This window comes from Phalangium opilio, unplaced genomic scaffold (genome assembly GCF_054372755.1).
Source record: "Phalangium opilio isolate 3A_F unplaced genomic scaffold, DU_Popi_V2 ptg000082l_1, whole genome shotgun sequence".
In the NCBI taxonomy this organism is placed as follows: domain Eukaryota; kingdom Metazoa; phylum Arthropoda; class Arachnida; order Opiliones; family Phalangiidae; genus Phalangium; species Phalangium opilio.
Window position 1 is genome coordinate 3075234 of NW_028324189.1, and position 21905 is coordinate 3097138.

The window sequence follows — 21905 nt, forward strand, 5'->3', positions numbered from 1 at the left end:
ACCTTGAAATTTCAGAAATTATAATTATATTTAATCATATTTTTTATCAAATTATTACTTGAAAAGTTAAAATATTTAAAATTACAGGCCAAGCTACTTAATTTTAATTAATATTTGAAAAAATTCACTTTAAAATAAATTGTACATCTACATGATCTACATCGCCCATAGCGGCCACAATATGTTGTCATAATCGAACTTCCAAGAAATAAATAAATATCGATCGATCATGGCGATGTTTACGCGTCCAGTCAACATGTTTTCATTTTTTGTTTTATTATTTGTACTGACTGAATGTAAGGGTTTATTAAATTGTAACGAAGCCGTATGCGCGTCAATTGTTAGTAAATGTATGTTAACCCAGTCATGTAAATGTGATGCAAAAAACTCAACATGCAGTAGAGACTGTTATCACTGTTTAGATTACCTGTTCTCCGAATGTTGTTCATGCGTTGGCAAGTCCCGTTTTGTTTTTTAATATGCATGCGCCTATCGGTATAAAGTAGAAAAATAAGGTAATAACGTGAGAATATTACGCAGAAATGTGCAAAAATGATGAAGAAACGGATGAAAAATTGTCTAGCAAGTCTCACGTTGAACTTTTAAGCGAACCAATTGACCAACTTTTTAATGCCTTAACTGAAGCTGAGGATTCTAAAAAACGATGGGTTTCATACACTTTCCCCTCTAGGACCACTTTCATTACACATTCTAATGATAAAGAAATCAAAATTACCGCGTGTAAGCAAGCTGCATTGCAAATTGGTCGCAAGCTGTTAAAAAAAATATTTCGTCTAACTCCACGTTACGTTACGTTACGTTGTTTTTTTTTCAAATTATAGCCACAGTTGACAATAATAACCCATTATTGGAAGACATTCAACTTAATTGCTCCGTTCTTTTCATGACCCAATGTCTCCCTTACGAAAAATGTAAAGGAACGTGTCAATCAACGGGTGCAACAAGTTACAGATGGTTTCACGATGGATGTTGCGAATGTATTGGTTCCAATTGTTTAAATTTTGGAATCCAAACAAGCAGGTTCGAATACACCCCCCCCCCCAAAAAAATAAGATGACGTCTTTGAAAGTTCTAATTCCAAAATTTTTAAATAAAAAAAAAATAGTTGCGAAAATTGTCCACCTAAAGAAACAGTACTGGAAACGGACAACGATGAAGTTTCATCAAATACTGCAATAGATGAAGATGAGGAAACAATACAGTTATCAAATTCCAAAGATATATTGGAACATCCAAAAGAAGGAATTGAAAACTCCGCAGTTATTGATAATTTGCAAAGTGTTGATTAAAAAAAAAAAAAAAAAAAACCCTGAAGAGAAAAAAAAAAAAACCTGAAGAGAAAAAAAAACCCTGAAGAGAAAAAAAAAAAAAAAAACCCTGAAGAGAAAAAAAAAAAAAAACCCTGAAGAGAAAAAAAAACCCTGAAGAGAAAAAAAAACCCTGAAGAGAAAAAAAAAACCCTGAAGAGAAAAAAAAACCCTGAAGAGAAAAAAAAAACCCCCTGAAGAGAAAAAAAAAAAAAAAAACCCTGAAGAGAAAAAAAAAACCCTGAAGAGAGAAAAAAAAAAACATATATTTTTTAATGGTGCTATAAGTTATGTGACAAAACGAAATATTAATTTTACTTACGTCTAAATTTATGTTGCATTTAATATATATATAAATAAGCAAACTTTTCGAATTATAATTTTGCGTTTTTTGCAGCTGCAGCTGCAGCGTCATCAGAATATTTTTTGAAGTGCCAATTTTTGTTTTTTTTTTAAATATAATATTAAATATAGCATTCCATTTAATTTCTGTATAGATATTAATTAATTAGTTTTTTGTAATCTCCGCAGCAAAAAAAAAAAATGCTTAAGAAAAGAAATTACAATTACAATAAAATCTTTATTTTTTACTTTTTTTTAAACAACGTCGTTGCGTTTGTTTGTTTGTTTGTCTGTTTTTTTACTTTGATATTATTATTTTCTTTAATACAATTTCTTCTTTATTTTAATTCAATTCAATTCAATTCAAATTTTTTCAAAAAAAGGGATTTGAAAAAATTTAATTAATTATATTATAAAAACCTGGGGAGGACATTTAAATTTATTTAATAATAAATCTGGCATAATGACAAGAATTTTTCCATTTAAAAAAAAAAAAAGAAGAAAACTTTAAAAAGCACATTGTTGGCACACACAAGTGAAGTAAAAAACATTTTATCTACGTTCACTACATTTCTAAACTCAAAAAAAAAAAAAAAAATCGGTGCTAGCGTATATATGTCACTTGGCCAGCAAGAGGGTTGTTGTTATTTATATTTAAATTCAGTTCAGTTCAGAACACAACCAGTGCGTTCCACTAAGCCCAAAAAAAATGCTAAAAATTCATTGTTTACTTGGTTTTTAGTTTTTTACTTTAAAATAAAACTATAGGCACTAATTCAATATTTTTAAGGCACTTTCGAAGACTTTTATATAATATGAATTGAAATTTCATTCACTTCAAAAAAAAAAAAAAAAAAAAAAATCATTTCTTTGGATATTTAATTTTCAATTAACGATTTAGTTTCATAATTATACGAATTTAACTATATATATATCTGAGGCCTAATTCATGCTTATTAATTAAGATACGCAGCATTAATTAATCATGTTTAACTAATTATTCTAAGGCAGCAGCCTACTTAAGGAGTTCTTTGCCTTGCGTAGACTCCTTTGTCAAATCAAGGATAATGGGGCGAGCATGCGTAATCTGATTTTAGGGAAATCGGGGCACAGTGTGGAACGACAAAGACACGGTGGGACGCTAGAAAATGGGGGAGGAATACTCGGAAAACAGCGGGCGGTCTCGTCAGATGAATCATCAAGACCCCCCCCCCCGCCATTTTCTAGCGTTCCACCGTCCCTGAGCCGTTCCACAGAGGGGGGGCAATTTTTCAGGGATTACGCATCCCCCAATCAACCAGGGACACTAGAAAATGGGGGAGGGATACTCGGAAAACAGCAGGCGGTCTAGTCAGACAATCATCAAGACCGCCCGCCATTTTCTAGCGTCCCACCAGACCTGAGCCGTTCCACAGAAGAGGGGGGGGGCGATTTTTCAGGGATTACGCATCCCCCAATCAACCTGGGACGCTAAAAATGGGGGAGGAATACTCGGAAAACAGCGGGCGGTCTCGTCAGCCGAATCATCAAGACCCCCCCCCCCCGCCATTTTCTAGCGTTCCACCATCCCTGAGCCGTTCCACAGAGGGGGGGGGCGATTTTTCAGGGATTACGCATCCCCCAATCAACCTGGGAGGCTAGAAAATGGGGGAGGAATACTTGGAAAACGGCGGGCGGTCTCGTCAGATGAATCATCAAGACCGCCCGCCATTTTCTAGCGTCCCACCCGTGTCTTTGTCGTTCCACAGGGGGGGGGGGCGATTTTTCAGGGATTACGCATCCCCCAATCAACCTGGACCGCTAGAAAATGGGGGAGGAATACTTGGAAAACAGCGGGCGGTCTCGAGAGTCAGATGAATCATCAAGACCACCCGCCATTTTCTAGCGTCCCACCCCGTGTCTTTGTCCTTCCACAGGGGGGCAATTTTTCAGGGATTACGCATGCTCCCCCAATTAACCTTAGTCATCAAATTAAAGAGTTTTCTTTTAAGAAATGGACCGAACTTGCGAAATTAATACTATTTCAGTTCAGTTCAGTTTCATAAAACTCTATTAACAGATGGGACTGAGAGATACAATTTCTGTGAATTTAGATAGAAACACAGCTATAAGGGGACCGATGATAATATAGGTACTAATTACTAAACTACTGATATTTAAAATGAGTTAGCTAGCGATATATTTTATATATAAACTAAGAATTCCTACTTAAAAAATGTAAAAATACATGGGGGATTAAAAAATACTGGATTTGAGCGAAACGTCGTACACTTCCTTTCATAAATTATTGCTTATTTTACCGGAAAGGAAGTTTCATTCATTTTGTTTTTGTTTCGTGTTTGATCTAATACTGGACTATAAAATAGTTTAATAATTAATTAATCCGATTAGTTGTAGCAATTATTTTAGGCGAGATTGATATCTTATCTAAAAGAACTAATAAATCTACCAGTAACTTGTGAAATATAATAGAGTGCTGTCAGAAGCGCCGCTGTGACGTCACCCATGCTGTTTTCCCATAAAGAAAAACCGTAACTGTCATGGCCACCCATTGCTAAAGGCAGACTCGTGACGTTTAACCTTGGATCTGACGTCACAACTGACAGCACTCTATTATTGTTAAGTAACAGAAAAAAGGGGTTACGTAATGTGTTAATAATCTACCACATACTAAAAAAAAAAAAAAAACAACCTAAAATAAGCACCATAGAAAAAAAGGTTAATTATTAATTAATGATAATCGGTATTAAATTAATTTGTAGTTTAGTTATCAGCATTTTATTTGGTTAAAATTTAATTAGTTAATTACTCTTTTAAAAAATTTAGGTATTCATATCTTGATATATAGTAAGTAAAGGTTTGTTTAAAAACTTGTAAAACATCTAACGTAACTTGAAAATTTTAAATTTACGTTGTAAGTCTTATTAGGTTCCGAGGGGGTGTGGCTTAACTTAATTAATTAATTAATTAAGATAGTTGTCCAAAAAGTGTGTATTTTTTTTGCTCATCTTTGTTTTTGTCGCTCTGAGTACACATTCCCCCTCCCCAACGCTCGACTAATGACGCGACTCTTAAACAGCCCTCGTTATTATCGCATAAATCGGATCTATCTAACATTTTGGATCTTTCCGCGACAATTGGAGGTTGACTTAATGGAAGAGGAGGAGTGGGGGATGATGTTGGGTTCATATTACCCAATAATAGACCTTCTAGGCCTAAACGAGAGTTGACATTTTGTTTCAATGGCCAGGTTGAAGTTTTAACAGTTTTAGTTCCATCTTGCTATTTACAAAAATAGAAATAATTCGTCTACAAACCTTTCTTTCGGATAGATGAAAGCCCTTAACAACTTACCCAAGGAAGGGCAGTGTTGAGCTGCTTCTCAACAGGAGTTTCCAAGAGTGGTAAATTATTACACCCATCTGGTAATCCATCATTACTACTATGACGTCTTTAATATAAATAATAAAAGCGCCAAACGGTAATTATTACCAAGGATGATGGCGGAGGATGGTAATCTGAGGGAAATCGGCAAGCTAACTGTGGAACCATAGAAATGGGGGAGTAATACTCGGAAAAATGGCGGATGGTCTATCAGGAAGACCGCCCGCCCAGGGTTCGTACAAAATTTTCGAAATTAAATTCCTAGCTGACTTTTCCAGGTTTTCCCTGACAAAATTCCCCAAATTTCCCTGACCATTTGCAATAACGTACATGGCGAACACATATGAAAACCAATCTAAATTCACTCGAATCATTTTTGCACGAGTTGTCACTGTTATAAAGATAAGCCAATGATTGTGTTTAAATGTAACTCTATCAAAGTAATAACTGGAGCGAACGAAGCGAGCTCCGCGAATTTGGGGCTCTGGTCAAATCTCAGACAACACATTTTCTGGTCACCCTTGTACTGCTATCCAGGCTTTAAATTTCCCTCCAATATATTTTTCCCTGACATTTCCCTGACTTTTTAGGTCCATTTTCAATTTCCCTGACTTTTCCCTGACATTTTAGGTCCATTTTCAATTTCCCTGACATTTTAGGCCCATTTTCAATTTCCCTGACTTTTCCAGGATTTCCAGGTCGTGTACGAACCCTGCCGCCATTTTTCCGAGCATTCCTCCCCCATTTCATAGCGTCCCCCGGACCTAAGTCGTTCCACAGTTAGCTAGCTTACCGATTTCCTTGAGATTATATAAACTTCCTCGCGTTTTAAAGTTCACCTTTGTCTATTTCCTAAGGTATTAGGCGGTATAACAATATCGGTATAACCCAAACTACCCAAAGGATAGAACACTTCATTATCTTGACCATTATTAGAGTTGGAACCGTCGTCACTAGAGCTATTATCAGCTTGTCCAGAACTCCACCTATGATTGAATCACGCGGTATACTTAAGAACAATCTATGGGATAAAATGATAAGCTAATCTAATCTAACCCGTTAGATCCATTGCCTCCAGCGGTGGTGGAACACCAATTGACCATATTCCCCTTATGACTAGACTGATGTGCCAGAATATTAGCACTTCCACCCTGATTAGAAGCCATTGAGCTAGACTGAACATTATTGCGTTCCGGGTGACCCCAAGCCCATCCTCCCAGAGGAAAAGTGGACTGTTCTTCGGCACCCATTCGTGGCCAAGTCCTTTTCCCTTCGTAAGAAACTCTCTGATAAGGGAAACCGGTATGGATAGCCGAATCACTTCCGGTTGATAGTTCTTTGGGGTTATCGACACACCAGGGTACCGACTGTAAGCTCAAACTCCCAGAAACAAGTGGTAAGTTGTTCAAGAAGGAATTCTTATCATTCGCGTTTAGAGAAGGTGGAGTTTGAGGTGGTGGCGGTGGTGGTGGTTCATTGGGTTGACAAGAAAGAAGGTTTAAAACTTCTTCTAACTCGCTAGATACCGAACCACCATCTTTGTTTGAGTTGATGTCTATGGAAGAATAAAATTAGCTTCCATCAGCGGGTTACCATTACCAATTTTTTTACCACCAGATGTTGAGGACACCCTAGTCTTTTGAGGAATTTTACCATACGAACTAGGGGCAGATATAGAAGTGTGTAATGAATGATGATGGACCCAACGGTTAGACGATGGAGGTGGAAGTCCTTGTTGGCTTCTAAAAACCATGGCATTTGGGGAAGTTACTCCACTCGCTTGCTGTGGTGTTTGTGGTTTTGATATCAGAGATTCGTTGTTTTCGCAATAATTTGAGTACATTGTAGGTGCAGGCGGCTGATTAGAGGCTGCATTAACGTTGGGCATTGTATTTTGCAACACCTGGCTAAAATACTTTCGGATGGATACAACCAAATCGTTCGGGGCTCTAATTAGGGCTGAGGTATTTGACGGATCAAAACCAGCGCCTCCATGGCCTGAAGGATCTTGAAATTCTCGCGGGAGACAAAAGAATATCAAAGATTCCGAGTTTTTCGAGATTTGAGAGAGAGATTTCCAGCATGATAGTGAGAACTGAGCCTGCAGCTCTACATATGATAATAAACACGATCCCACTGCCTGTTTTGTATAGATTGGAAGCGTATTAGAGATTCAAAGGTTTTTTCTTTTCACCAGAAACCCAAGTGGTAAGTACCTTAATGTTATCCATAACAGACTTATTGTGGACGGAGCCTTTGGAGCCATTTATTGTTGAATTCTCTTCTTCTAGTCTATTGAGAACCTCTTGTAAAGCCATTAAAGTCTCGGTTTTAACTCCAGAGCTAGCCCCGGCTGTAGCTTTACTCATTTCCTCCCATGTTGTAACAAATTGTTCAGCTAAGTCTCGGTAAGGTGGCAGTTCTTGGAAGACTTGTAGAAGACTGTGAGCCAGCACAGTTCCAGCTGCGCATAATGAATTTAGTGCCTATAATATGTACGCTTTAATATTCCTAAATCTATCACCTAAATAAATGAATTGTATTGTTTTAAAAAAATACTTGTATATAGGCGGAGCAAGAGTCTAAACAACTGCATATGTTGTTCATAAATGCTGTTCTGTCCAGGGCGGGTTTACCACCAAAAGGACTATCTCCACCTAAGAGTGTATGGTTTTGTTTGTCCATATTTCTCAGGAAATCTATTTTTTTAGCGAACGATAAATGCTGTCCGATTCTTGGCATGTGTGTGCACGTTAATATGTTTCCTCATAATATATTTATGGATTACTTCAACAATATTACACTAGAAAACATTCAAAGAAAATAGATTCTAAATAAGTGCTAACGAAAAAGGATAGATTTAGGTGGTAACTAATAACTATAGTACATGGCTATGGCTACATAAGGTACTATGAACTTCCCAGTTGGGAACAGACCCTGGCTGAGTGAGGTATGAGTCATACGGAAAAAATTAACCAAGGCTTACAATGTTTAGTGTGTTTACAAAATAGTTAATAAATTTTAGTTTCTACCTAAATAAGAGAAGTTCTGTACTGATGAATTTTTACGAATTTAAATTCATTGTCTTTTAAAACGACCCGGTATTGGTGACCTCTATTATGCAAATAATTTCTATAAGAAAGGTATTATAAACTCCGCAAAAACATGATTGTTACGAAAATCACACAGTGCAGTAGGGTTGCCAGCCCACGGCGCTATTTCTCCCGCGAAATCAAAGCACAATTAGACAAACCCGCAAAAATTAAAGAAACCAGAAATAATGTGAAAAAAAGGCGCTGGACGTAATTATGAGCTAGTAATTACTCTGGAAGTAAATTCCACTGAACTTTTGGTTTTATCTCGTGTAAACCATAATAAAAACTAGCGAAAGACACTTCAAAAACCGCTTACCCGCGAAAATAATATATTTCCCGCCAACAGCAAATTAAAAGCGCGGGACAGAAACCCTGTAATCTCAAATACGGAGATATTAAGACAATAGATGGTTTATACAAAAATAAAACAAGCCTGTCATGTACGATATAAGGGGCTGCACTGAACACATGAACAAGTTGGGAAAACCAAAATATTACCTCTCCGAGTCAAGAGGTGTACTACTACAAACTTATTTACCTAGAAGTAAAAATTTACGAAATATTGAAGCAGTATTCCAAACATAGCGAATGTACAGTAAAGCAGACGACATTTTACATCCAATAAGGATAAATCTTGGACACATGGAAATCAGTCAATGGGGAAAAGAACAGGAAATGAAGTCTACGCTTCAGCTGATTACCCTATATTCTGATATCTACATTCACAACTGGTTTGCAGTGTAAACTCTATCGTCTCGTCTCACCTCAACAATATTCTTGGTGTTAACGTTAAATAACACCAAAGCTAAATTGTAGCTAGACGCACTAATAGTCAATGCGCACCATAAAGAGAATAATAAGTCTGTCTGTAGCTACTACCCGTTTACCATTAGCCCCTTTACTAATCTAATTGCCAACATGATCTTTTCTTCCATTATAAAATCTTAACCTGATTATTCAAGAGTGTATTTAACTTTCGGCTCACTCTGAACCGTTGATGTCTCTTCATTTCAGACACGAAAATCAAAGCCAAAAGTTTAATTCACCCCAGGCCTCAATTATTTACTCTTTGTTTCACTAAGCCTATTGCGCATAATACTTGTTATACCCGCCGGAGTCTAGGTCTTAGTTTTCTTCATGAAACCACTAAACCAAGGATTATTCTATATACAGATGTAGTATAGCTTAAGCAATATATAAACAGCCATTTCAAATAACAATATTAAAAAAAATCTTTGGAATATCAAAATGAAACAGAGCTTTAAAGCTACAAAAGTACTAAATGAATTATAATTACGAAAAATGCTTCCACATATTCACTTTATATTATGGAAAAAGAGAATATTAAGGTTCTGTATGATTTCTTAACACATCAACACAAGGCTAACTGCTAACGCGACGCACTAGTGTAACAATGGACGGACACACACAGACAAAAACATAGACTGCTTTTTAACTCTTTCCGTATTAATTTTGAGTTGAGAAACAAGATTATCTTAAATATTAAAATAAATATAATTAATATTAAATATTTTCTTCGTCACTTGTTTGCCTTATTGAGCGTTACATCGTTTTGATAAAGAACAATTAAACATTCTTGAGAGATTTGACTAATATTGGCGTTTGAAATGAAGCATACGCCGGTTGCTTCGCCTTACCCAAATAGGTAGTATATAAGGGTGTCGAACTACAGCTAAAAGCAAGAACAACCGCAATTGCGAAAACCTTTGGTGGACAACCCACCCTAGGGAGGCTAGACGTTTCTCGTAACCCTAGCTGATCGCCGCGAATGTCTTAACCAAACGATGAAGATGGAGTTAGAAGCCAATGAGACAGATTGGTGTCTATGTGGAAGTGGAATCAGGGTTGGCAACTACCTATCCAGTCCGGTTTAAACCACCTGGTTTTATCCGGATTAATCCACTTAAAAAAATCCACCTAAAATATCCGGCTTAATTATGAATGGGGAAAAATCAATTTTGTGCCCTAAAAATAATTAAAATACAACCAGAAACAAGGCAAAAATATATGAAGCGATAACTAAAGATTACTTATTATAAATGATAAAACTAATAGTTATGTTAGCAGTTACTATCCAGCTACAGCTTACACGAACTTAAAGCATAGCGTCGGCTGCGTGGTTCCAGTGGATTCCCTACAAGTTGACTTTCCTTACGAACTCCAGTTTTGGCTTGGGAAAGCTAGAGGCATTTGTGGGCGAGATTTATACGTGCATGTATAAATCCCGCCCACTAGCCTTTGCCAAGCCAAACCCGGAGTTTAGAAGGAAAGTCCCCTTGTAAGGGATCCACTGGAGCCGCGCTAGTGTTAGGCTCGTGCACTCAGGAAAGAAATAGATTTCATGAAAACATTTTAGCAGTTAAACTAGAAGACGATTTTGTATTGGAAGCGGGACTAGGGGTCGGGGAGTGCCCCAGAGCTCAAATAAGAGCTAAACAGAAGTACTTTGCCTTCAAAAAAACCTAAAATGACTCGTTTTTAAAAAATCCGGATAAATCCAATATAATCCGGTTTAATCCAATAAAAACCACTGGTCTGGATTTTATTCAAATTATCCGGATTTTTGCCAACCCTGTGTGGAATAGACGGAAGACCAGTAGATGGTGGTGTTTAGAACCCAGTATGTACAGACTGGTGTCCAAGTGGGATGGATGAAGACCAGAAGATGGTGGTGATTAGAAGCCAGTATGTACGGACTGGTGTCCAAGTGGAATGGACGAAGACCAGAAGATGGTGGTGATTAGAAGCCAGTATATACAGACTGGTGTCCATGTGGGATGGACGAAGACAGAAAGATGGTGGTGATTAGAAGCCAGTAAGTACAGACTGGTGTCCGTGTGGGATGGACAAAGACCAGAAGATGGTGGTGTGAAAACTCAAGTACAGGAGCCATTTCCGTGACTGTGAAAGCAGTTCGGAAATGGCGAACACGTTTGCTCCGATTTGGAAACTGCGAACGCGGTCACGTGGGTGTAACAACAGACACACACACAAACACACACACCAACACACACACAAACACACACACAAACAGACACACACGATCGTTACAGAACCTCTCCGTGACATACGTCACTCGGAGAGGTAAAAACGATTGTCAAACCCTAATGTAAAACAAACACTATAAGCTTATTGAAGATGTACAAAAATTATCAAGATGCTGTAACCAAAATAATAAATGGAAAACATTACATATGCATAGAAACAATTCATTCCATATCCTAAACCTTTGCTCCTTAGATAAGATAAAAAATATTTTTTGAAAGCTCCGATAATATCAATAATGCGGAACTATAGAGTATAGTTTGAACTTTGAAGTTGCTAATCAAGCATTTTGAAACATAAATTGCATCGTAGTCAAAGGTGATAGTGTAGATAATGTAATGGTATTTGCAAAAGCATATCTATATGCTTTTGGTATTTGCATAAGTTAATAATGCCTCTAAGTACACAAATACGGGTTAAAACTGGGCATCTTCTGCAGGCTTCTGTGACGTCAGAACTCGTATAGCGCTAAGATCCGAAGAGAGAAAATTTTGAAATTTCTGTCGCGGTGCAGCCACCAAGCGGTCGAGACGAAAAAAAATCATCCAGTGGAATAAAGGAAATTTTTACGTTTCGTATAGGCAGGCACTGGGGGGGAACGAATTTTACTTGAGCAACCCCAAAATCCCTCTCTCTCGTGAGATAGAGGCGGTTTCAGTCCTGAAACATTCTAAAAGGGATAAAAGAAACGCTAGGCTAGGCGGTACAATTTTGTATTGAAGTTGAGGTGATAAATGATACGGAGAGAGTATAGGGTTTCATTAAAGGGAGCCAGACAAACACTATTGCCATAGAAGTGGAAGCGATTTGTGTACTTAGAGGCATAATTAACTTATGGTATTTGGTATAGTCATAGATAGGTCAGTTTTAAATGACGTTCTTGAAAACTGCAGATATTATGATTGATTGGAAATGTCTCTATGAACCAACACAGAGAACACTTAATTAATTGTAACATGATTAAACTAAATAAAATCTTTATTTCGTCCGATAAGATAAGAGAACCAATTATAATAAATGTCATAGGGTTACGAAAATTTATTACGGCAATAATTCCTATCGGGAGTCATTTTGTTATAGAATAAAGGTGTTTTTGTGTCCGGTATTTGTGCGGATTGAAGTCCATAAATTTACTTATATCCGATTTTAGATGGTGTTCATTAACAGAGGGAAGTTTAAATAATGTATAAGCTGGGAATTACGCGCATTTTATTGGTGATATTATTTAGTATAAACATATCCTTGGCTCAACAGCAACCAAGTTGGGAGTTTGATGGTGTCACAGGTGAAAGTTCTAAAGCCGTTTACGAAGATGAGGATTTTAGTAGAGAGTCAACCGTCGGTCCGCTTACCCATATTAGGTGGAACGATGTGGCGACAAAGTGTCAAAGTTTCGATTTAAAACTTAAGGACCATCCTCAGATGAAAGACATATTTGATTACTCAGATTATAAACCAAAAGGGAAGGAAGTAAAAATATACTTGAACGATTTATTCATGAATAAACCGGAAGTAAGTTTTCTATAAATTGCCAATTCCTTATAAAACTGGTAGCTTTTATTATCTTAAAACCAATGAATTATTAAAACCAATTGTAGATTGATTTAATAAGCAATCGGGTGGTGATTATATACTTCAGTTTAACAGATTGTACTGACGGCCCACGTAACTATGAGGTAAGATTTCAACATCTTAGAGAAGGACATTTGATCGGAAATAATTTCTCTTAATTTAATGCTTAAATAGAAAGTTTTCGGAATTAGAGTCAAACCAGTTAACCGTTACCCGCCAACTATAATGAGGAACTCGCAAAAGAAAATTCAAATTCAAGAGGTAATTAACGCGAACAAACGTACGTGTGTAACGGATAATTAACTTTAATTTAAATTAAGGACGAACTGGTAACGGATATCTTAGAAACCTTTACGGTTAAAGGTAAGATAATTCAATTGAATGACTCTACGAGTATAAAATGCCACTATAAAACTCATTTTTAGACCGGGACATGACCAGAGGAGACGAAATGAAAACCCTGGACATCGTCCTCGATAGCGTAAAGAAAACCAATCGCTCAAACACATACGGCAAACATAATGAACATTTTTCATCGTTAACATAGAATGACCAAAGCGTTAAAGAAAATTTTCGATTGGAGATCGAATTTAAGAGTATAAATGATGGATACGAAGTCAATGTGTACCTGAACAAAGCTCTGAACTATGACATTCAAAATGCCTACATGTTGGACATCAAAGTGACGGCAAGTATACTTATTTATTACGAACGATGACAAGAAACTGACCACTATTCCTTCAGGACAAATCGGAAAATAGACTTAACGCGACACCACCAAAAACAGCAATATCTAGTTTGTTCATCGATGTTTTAGACGTACATAACCGTGCTCCCAGGTTCCTGAAAGGTTGCGGAATGACTGATGTTAATGAAGAAACTCCTATTGTAATTCCTGGACCACGAACTTTCGTAAAAGAGTCAAAAATAAAGTATGTTGTTTCCTGTTTTAGGGGACAGTAATAGCGGAAGTTAACGCTATTGACGGTGACACGGGAGTTAGCCCACAGGGTCAAATTAAATACGAGATAAATGGAGACGTAACGCCGGGTATGTAAAATGAACGAAGAAAATTGGATTTATTACTACATAAGCTTATAAGTTATGTTCCATAAGTATAACACTTCCTATACTTCGTAATGCTACAGACTTACTGTGAGCTAGTTCGAGAGAATCTATAACCTACGTCACTTCATGACAAGCTCTCAGTAACCAGTGACAAACTTATAGAACATATCTTCTTATGAACCTATGGTTGCTATCATCACATTTTCCAAGAGAGATTTACTATATAAAATCTTGTAGTTACGATGTATTTCCAAGTGGATAAAGAAAATGGAAAACTTTCCGTTATAAAACCACCAAATTTAAAAGACCCCGCTTTAAAAAATCAACTTATGCTTAGCTTCGACATAATGGTAAAAATAAATGATAAAAGTTTCAATATGTTAGTGTGAAAATCGGAATTTTCGCAGGCTAAGGAATATAATGGTAAGACGGGTAAACTGGAAGAAACGTACAACAACGAGAGAACCACGTGTATCTTGACAATAAAGGACATCGATAACTCACCACCGTTATTCAAACAGAAACAATACAAGGCGACCATACCGGAGCATTCTTTCAAAGAGACCTCAGTTAAAGTGGATGACGTAAATGCCTTGTCTATCATCGACGAGGATATGGTATAATTATCTTACGAGGCGACTTATCAACGTAAATAAAGGCTTTGCATCTTAATCAATCTCAAATTTTCGAACAGGGGAAGAACGCCGAATACACGATTGAACTGGATGTGTCCAGAAAAATAGATAAGGACATGTTTCAAGTGATTCCCGTTAATGGTGTCGGTGAAACTATCTTCTCAGTTAGGGTTAAAGACAACGAGAATTTGGAGTACGATGATGACCGGCTTGGTTCCGATAAAAAAGTGGTTCTCACTGTATGTTATTCCATGACGTGTTACTAAAAAATATCACCACTTATTCCGTCATTTTGTAGTTGGTAGCAAAGGGAACTTTAAACTCTAGCATGACCGACACGGCGACCTTTACCATACAAGTTACCGACGAAAACGACAATCCCCCAAACATAACGAGCGAACTAACCGCGGAAATTATGGAAAATTCCGCTGCAGGGACTGTCCTAATGAAAGTTGAAGTACGAACGAATTAATTCAATAATTTACCCCAATTAACTTTAATATTTTCAAAGGCAACTGATAAGGACAGTGGCTTATACGGTGTAGATGGTCTAGTATTCAGCATCCCACCTTCATCTTCATTTACGGAAAGGTAATCAACTATGAACTATAGGTTAGTTAGTAAGTCGCGTCCTAAAGTCGAACGACATCCAACAGTTTCGAAATCAACAAGAAAACTGGTGAAATTACGCTAAAAGCCGGCAACAAAGTTGACAGAGAGGTTCAAGAGATTCTGTACTTGCAAATTGAAGTTATGGACAATGAAGGAAACAGCCCTTCTAACAGAGTTACGACGCAATTACAAATAACCGTTCTGGATGACAACGATAACGCTCCAATCTTCCAAGTGGAAAAATTCAGCACAATTTTAAACGAAAATGACGATGACTTTCAAGGATCAATTAAACTTGAGGTACACTTACATCATAATTTTTTCTAATTGCACGTAAAGCTAATTAATTCATTCAATTTGTAGGCGAAAGATAACGATAAACCGAACACCGATAACTCTAAAGTTGAATATCATCTTAACGATTACGAGAACTTCTTCGAAGTGGATAAAGATACGGGAGATTTTAAATTAAAAACGAAATTAGATTTTGAGGCTGACGAACCACTTTATCCTAAACACGAAATCAATCCTAAATCTAAAATTGCCAGTCGCCTATTTAATTTCACAGCCTATGCCAACGATTGCGGAGTGCCCATGCAATATTCAAAACCTAATGCAACAATTTCAGTGCAATTTATGGTCAGAACAAAGTTACAAAGTCCTTAAAAGGACTGTACCATAAAAGATACTAACAATCAATTTCAAATTTAGGACACAAACGATAATTCACCAATATTCGTCAATAAGACGTTCGAAACCGAAATTGAAGAAATAGAGCCACCAAGTAAGGCGAATCAATAAACAACCCTAATTTCTTAACACAGCAACTAATTGAATATATATATTTAGGAAAGCCAATCAACGTCACAGTTGAAGCTATAGACGCTGATATATCACCAGCGTACAATAAAGTGTACTACAGTTTGACCGAAGACTCATCCAGTAACTTCCTAGTGGGCAGAACAACTGGCGAAATCACGGTGGCACCGGGAGCCAAGTTAGCTCCGGAAGAAAACAACGATGAGAGTGTTTTCACATTGACCGTACTCGCCACGGACGGACTGTCCGATAATGATAACGAAGATCCCTGCCTTGTTACAGTCAACGTAATAGACGTCAATAACCAAAAACCAATATTTAATGAAAATGACCAACAAGTACTCCTAACTGAATTTGAAGAGGAAAATAAAGACCCAGTGACGTTGGCCATATTTCTAGCGAAAGATGTTGATAAAACTCACAAGATTGAGTATAAACTTTCGAAATGTTTAGCCTGTGAATTAACTCTTGACTGACTAACTTTATCTAATTAGGTACAAAATAAACTATGAGGAGAGTAGGGCAGAAACACCTCAATTTTCCACAGTTGGTGATGATTACAAATGGAAGGAAGTCTTTAAGTTGGATAAAACCAGCGGCGTATTAACTGCCACCAAAGCCGACCGAGAAAAAATGAAAAAAGCCACTTTGGTCATTGAAGCGGAAGATATAGCGGCGGACTACCGATTTCCAAATCAAATTGTTAAAAGTAATAACTTTAAGACAGCGTCTATGCATGCCTTGTTCCTATTCACTAACTCTATATTATAATATCACTTCAGTTCAAAGACAGTTTATAGTACTGGATATAAACGATCACGACCCTGAGTTCGTCAACAACAACGGAATGGATAAGGGTCCTAAGGGTGTCCAACCAGTCTACAAAACTGAAGTACTTGAACACGAAGAGCGTAATAACCTCTTTAAGATCGAGGCCACGGATCAAGACGAGAATAACACTATCACCTACAAGTTGTTACCTTACAACAGTGATTCCTTGACGTACTTTACCATCAATGCAACTACTGGTAATGCAACCTTAATTAACCGTTTGCGCATACAGAAAATATATATGTTTTGGGGACGAACTAGGTGTTGTATCAATGAAGGGAGTCGATTACGACGCTGGTTTTCATTGGATGAATGTCACCGTACAAGCGACGGATAATGGAGTACCTTCCAGGAGTTCCTTCGCTTACGTCACCGTGGAAATAATCGATAAAAATGACAACGCGCCCGTTTTCAACACCAGCATTAATTACACTGTTTCCATGAAGGAAAATGAGCCAATCGACACCTTGATAATTACACTGCACGCGACTGACATAGACGAGAAGGATGAATACGGCCTGGTACATTATCGGTTTCATAAGGACGAAAAGGACAGTAACATGTTCACCTTAAAGGCTGACACTGTAAATATTACTTAGTCTTGTCTTCGGTAAAAAGTCTTAACTCCATAAAGAGTTTCTAAAACTATGTAATGATATCAATTAAAGGGCGAGTTCAAAAACCGTGAAATCCTGGATTATGAAGAAAGGCCAGAGTTCAAAATATCAGTGGAAGCTTTCGACAACCCAAATAACCCTGGGAATTCCAACGCCGAACAAAAATACGTAAGATTACTCTGGCAAAAATATATTTACATTAATAAGATTGACTTCGACAATAATGTCCTTGGGTTTGGCAGGTCATACTGAACTTGATAGACGTTAATGATAACGCTCCAGAATTTGATAAACGTGACAAATGCTTATGGTGTCAAGAGGACTACACTGATGGTAGAATAGTGGACACTATCACCGCGAAAGACAGAGACTCTCCTGGACCGAACTCAGAAATTGAATACCTCATGGAGCCGGATGACCATGGTAAAGAACTCCACCTGATAACGGCATCCGTTCACTGACATGCAATTTCTTGTACGCAGGATTTTTTACCATCGATCTTAACGGTGTTATACGCGTGAATAAAAACTTGACGAACCATCCTGGATTGTATAATATCACCATTACCGCCAGGGACAAAGGCGTCGATCCTGGTCCACTCAACACCACCAAAACGTACGATCAATGTTTGATAATATAAGGTATTTAACTTAAATATAAAATATCGTATCAGGTTCTGTATCGAAATCGCCGACATCAACAATAACAGACCCGAATTCGTCACTAAAAATCAACTCCTTTTCTTGGAGGAAGCCACAATAGGCGAGAGTTTGGAGAAGAAGGAATTAATTACGGTTGAAGCATTTGACATCGATTTAGGTGACAACGGACGAGTTACTTATATGATAACGGTCAGAGACAAATCGAACAACAAGGAGATATCAAACGCATTCATTATTAACAAAGACACGGGTCTAATTGTCGTCACTAGTGATCTTAAAAAGAAGGATGTGGCCATTTACACTGTACGTACAATTTAAGAACTCGCTGAAAATGACTGACGTAAATCATTTCAGATTGAAGTAAATGCCAAAGATAACGGCACACCCGCGAATTACGCTGACCCGCCACTGCAACTGGAAGTCGAGATTATCAGCGAAGAAGATTATTTACCGCATTTCAATAAGAATGACGTAAGACACTTACTACCTAACACGTTCCAAAGACTAAACATTAACCTAGAGACACTTCAAACAGGCCAATTACCCGTTAAACTTCACGGAGAACGAACCAAAAGGGAGTGAATACCAAACCATACCAGAAGCAAATTATCGCGAAGTTAGATCCAACAATAAACCTACGGCCGAAATATGCTACATGATAATCGGTGGAGACGCGAATGACTTTCACTTGGACGAAAAAACCAGAAATTTAACAGTGGCACGACCTTTGGATAGAGAGACCCACGCTTATCATCATATAATTGTTCAAGCTAAGGCATGCAACACGGTCAACTACCATTCCCCCAACTACGACGCTTTGCTAGACAACCCCGACGTGATTAACATAACCATTAGAGTCATAGATGTCAACGACAATCCACCTAAGTTCATTTTGAACCCATTCACTTCCGGCGTTTCGACAAGTACCAAAGAAGATCGTAAAATTATAACAGTCAAAGTAATAAACGACTATAAGGCTTAAAAAGTTTATAAAAATAAAACTGCATCGCCTTTCATTTATTAGGCTATCGATCCAGATGAAGGTGAAAACGCAGTTGTCCATTATAGAATTTATGGAGATATACAGATGCAAGGAACGGAAAACGTCAACATTAACAGCGGAGATCCGCCTTTTGTCATTGACAAACTTACTGGAGACATATCCGTGACATTTCCAATTGCCAAAAACATGAAAGGACATTTTCAATTCACGGTTCTAGCGGAGGACAAAGATTTTCTGAACGATACCGCTCAAGTCCTGGTTAGAATTATTTAACAATGATAGTAACCTTTCATTGAGAAATTTGTATCGTACGCAGATATATTTCTTCCGAGATGATCAACAAATAATCTTAACCGTGGATAAACCGTTGAATGAAATAACGGAGGATGTTAAACTACAACTAACTGGAGTTTTGAACGACATTACGAAACATTTTTGTAGCGTGTTGGCTGTCAAACAGTATGAAGCGGATACAATAAGTCCGATACAAAAATACTAGTAAGAGTTATAAGAGTAAGATTGGAAATAATTTTCTCAAGAAATTAACAAACTATTCCCGCATTTCGATTCAAACAGCTCAAACGTTTACGTGCTCTTTGTTAATAACGAAACCCAAACTGTTTTGGAACCAGCGGATGCATTGACGTAAGTCTTTACGTAACCTAATTACGATATAAACTTTGAATATAATTTAAAATATACAGAATAATTCATCAGTTCAATACGGACATAGCGAACGCTCTACCGAATGATCTAAGACTAGTTGACGCGAGGGTAAGTTTAAAATTAGCTCATTAAAGCTACCTTGATATAATTTTTCCATTCTATTTTAATTTAAACACAGCCTGCAGAATTAGTTTCTGAAAAGTCAACTGGATTAACGGATGAACAGTTATCGTATATTCTAATGGGAATATCAGCAGTTTTGTTCTTGGCACTTATAGTTGCAATGACACTTTTCTGTCTACGAATTAATTCGTAAGTATATACGGGACACATTCTTACAAAACATTTCTCAATCAGAATTTATGTAAAAACATATATTTTTAGTTTGAAACGAAACTTGAAAGCAGCAAGTGCCACGGCATTTGGTAATAATTAAGTCGAACAAAAATCGATTTATAAACATTCCGCGTATTAAAATTTAACTAAATTTAGGCTCCCAAGAATCAGGATTGAACAGAATAGGTGTAAAATCAGCACCAAATACCAATCAACATACAGTTGAAGGGTAAATTATGACGGTATAGGGTCTTTGCGCGTGACGTCAAGTTACCTACCCCCTTTCCTCTCCCCTTGCCGGCTGCCCGCTCTGGCCACGTTAGGACGCCATGTTGACATCCCCTGAAAACCGGTTTTCGCCCCCTATTTCTTCTCCCTTTTTACTCTCGCGCAAACACCCTATATAGAGTAGTGTCGGTAGAGAGGGGAGTAGACTGTTTATCCCTCCCTCTAGGCGCGCTTTTGTAAGAGGGGATACTGTACGCGCCTGGTAGGGGGGATGACACTAAGAGATAGAATAATGTCAGTTCTACGTATGCAAACGTCATATCCTTCTATCTCTTAGCTAAGTGTCATCTCCCCTACCAGGCGCGTACAGTATCCCCTCTTACAAAAGCGCGCCTAGAGGGAGGGATACACAGTCTACTCCCCCCTCTACCGACACTGCTCTATGGTATGACGTTTGCATAGTAGAACTGACATTACTCTATTCTGAACATTTAAATGAAATAAAACCTAATTCATTCGCAGATCAAACCCTGTATGGAATCACAAGGATGAAATTGTTTATAACGACGATAGGTCCATATATGGAAGGTATAGGCATATTACTATATACAAAAAATTGTCCCGCCTAAAAATGTAGTGACAAATATTTTGATGTGACACCAATTTCTAGTGAAACAGCTAGTATGAAATCTGACGATGATGATGTTGAAGTCGGATTAGATGATACAATAGAACAACCTAACGAATCTAAAATTAATCCGGCTTTTGAAGATCACGAATATGAAACAGAGAATGGCACAACATTCACTGGTGAACAAGCATCAGATGAAGGAAACAAGGAAGATGAAAAAATGAGTAAAATGTACAAAAAGAACACCATTAATACTCTAAGGCAGATTGACAGCGACTGGAGACGCAGAAATACAGAGGTTAGAGTCGATTATCGTGACTTTTAAGAGTGCCGCCTATTTATAATTATTTTAATATTAACAGGGAGAACTGCAGATAGATTCGATTAGGTCAAAAAAGAATAGCATGATGAATATATTTGACCTTCCTGATCGAAGAAGACCGAGTACTTTTATCGCGCCAATTCCAACTTCAGAATTATAATTGTTATTTAGGTGATAGTACTTATTTTAAAATACAAAGGGTACTTTAACTATCTTAGTCTGTGATCAAAATTAATATACTAGATGCACCATGAAAATAAGCCCAAATATTTATGTAGTAAAGTGAGAAAATATTTTGAATTAATTTTACACTTCGCGCACTTTTTATATAATGGAATTGTACAAAAAGGGGGTAAATATGTTATTAAATAAAGTATTATGGGCCTTTTCCTAAATTATTGTTCTGAATAGACCAAGGCCTAACATTTCCCGCCATTTTCTTAAACCGTCCCCAAAACATGCATACAACATTTATTATTTAAATATGAAACATTTAAACTTACCATACTTGGTGGTTTTAACTGTCGCTGTACACTTCTACCTTATTAGTTTCTCGATTAAACTAATTAATTTCATTTTAGTCACCGATAATTAATCCGACACTTCTACTAAAAAAACCGCCTAGAAAACTGCAAGTCCGCAACAGACTTAGAAATAGCACACGTCCACTGGTCCAAAACCAGTTTAT

General features: G+C 37.3%; 3 protein-coding genes across 5 annotated transcripts; 2 read left to right on the plus strand and 1 right to left on the minus strand.

Moving 5' to 3' along the window:
* Positions 1–162: 162 nt before the first annotated feature.
* Positions 163–1595, plus strand: LOC149650943 (twisted gastrulation protein homolog 1-A-like). 2 transcript variants are annotated; one of them, XM_089847678.1, is made up of 4 exons: positions 163–296; positions 541–741; positions 843–1041; positions 1127–1595. In XM_089847678.1, exons 2-4 carry the CDS (start codon positions 543–545, stop codon positions 1308–1310), a joined length of 582 nt encoding a protein of 193 aa, XP_089703804.1. In that variant the 5' UTR covers positions 163–296; positions 541–542; the 3' UTR covers positions 1311–1595. The 2 variants fall into 2 exon arrangements, with proteins under 2 accessions (XP_089703804.1, XP_089703803.1); XM_089847677.1 differs by having other exon boundaries at positions 230–455.
* Positions 1579–21859, minus strand: LOC149650944 (uncharacterized). Of its 2 annotated transcripts, none has more exons than XM_089847672.1 (8): positions 21721–21859; positions 7614–7857; positions 7271–7540; positions 6666–7194; positions 6111–6609; positions 5894–6040; positions 5025–5121; positions 1579–4952 (listed from the first exon to the last, which is right to left on the minus strand). In XM_089847672.1, exons 2-8 carry the CDS (start codon positions 7794–7796, stop codon positions 4638–4640), a joined length of 2040 nt encoding a protein of 679 aa, XP_089703798.1. In that variant the 5' UTR covers positions 7797–7857; positions 21721–21859; the 3' UTR covers positions 1579–4637. The 2 variants fall into 2 exon arrangements, with proteins under 2 accessions (XP_089703798.1, XP_089703797.1); XM_089847671.1 differs by lacking the exon at positions 21721–21859 and adding an exon at positions 8087–8337.
* On the plus strand, positions 13356–21612 carry LOC149650945 (cadherin-23-like). Its single transcript, XM_089847670.1, has 30 exons — positions 13356–13675; positions 13741–13837; positions 14093–14205; positions 14263–14472; positions 14550–14729; positions 14789–14947; positions 15002–15081; positions 15147–15402; positions 15466–15741; positions 15814–15886; positions 15952–16351; positions 16416–16630; positions 16704–16949; positions 17014–17336; positions 17421–17537; positions 17612–17792; positions 17852–17984; positions 18043–18334; positions 18386–18502; positions 18567–18989; positions 19056–19292; positions 19351–19532; positions 19611–19679; positions 19739–19808; positions 19879–20012; positions 20085–20125; positions 20193–20265; positions 20787–20852; positions 20935–21193; positions 21258–21612. Exons 1-30 carry the CDS (start codon positions 13646–13648, stop codon positions 21375–21377), a joined length of 5172 nt encoding a protein of 1723 aa, XP_089703796.1. The 5' UTR covers positions 13356–13645; the 3' UTR covers positions 21378–21612.
* Positions 21860–21905: the final 46 nt, after the last annotated feature.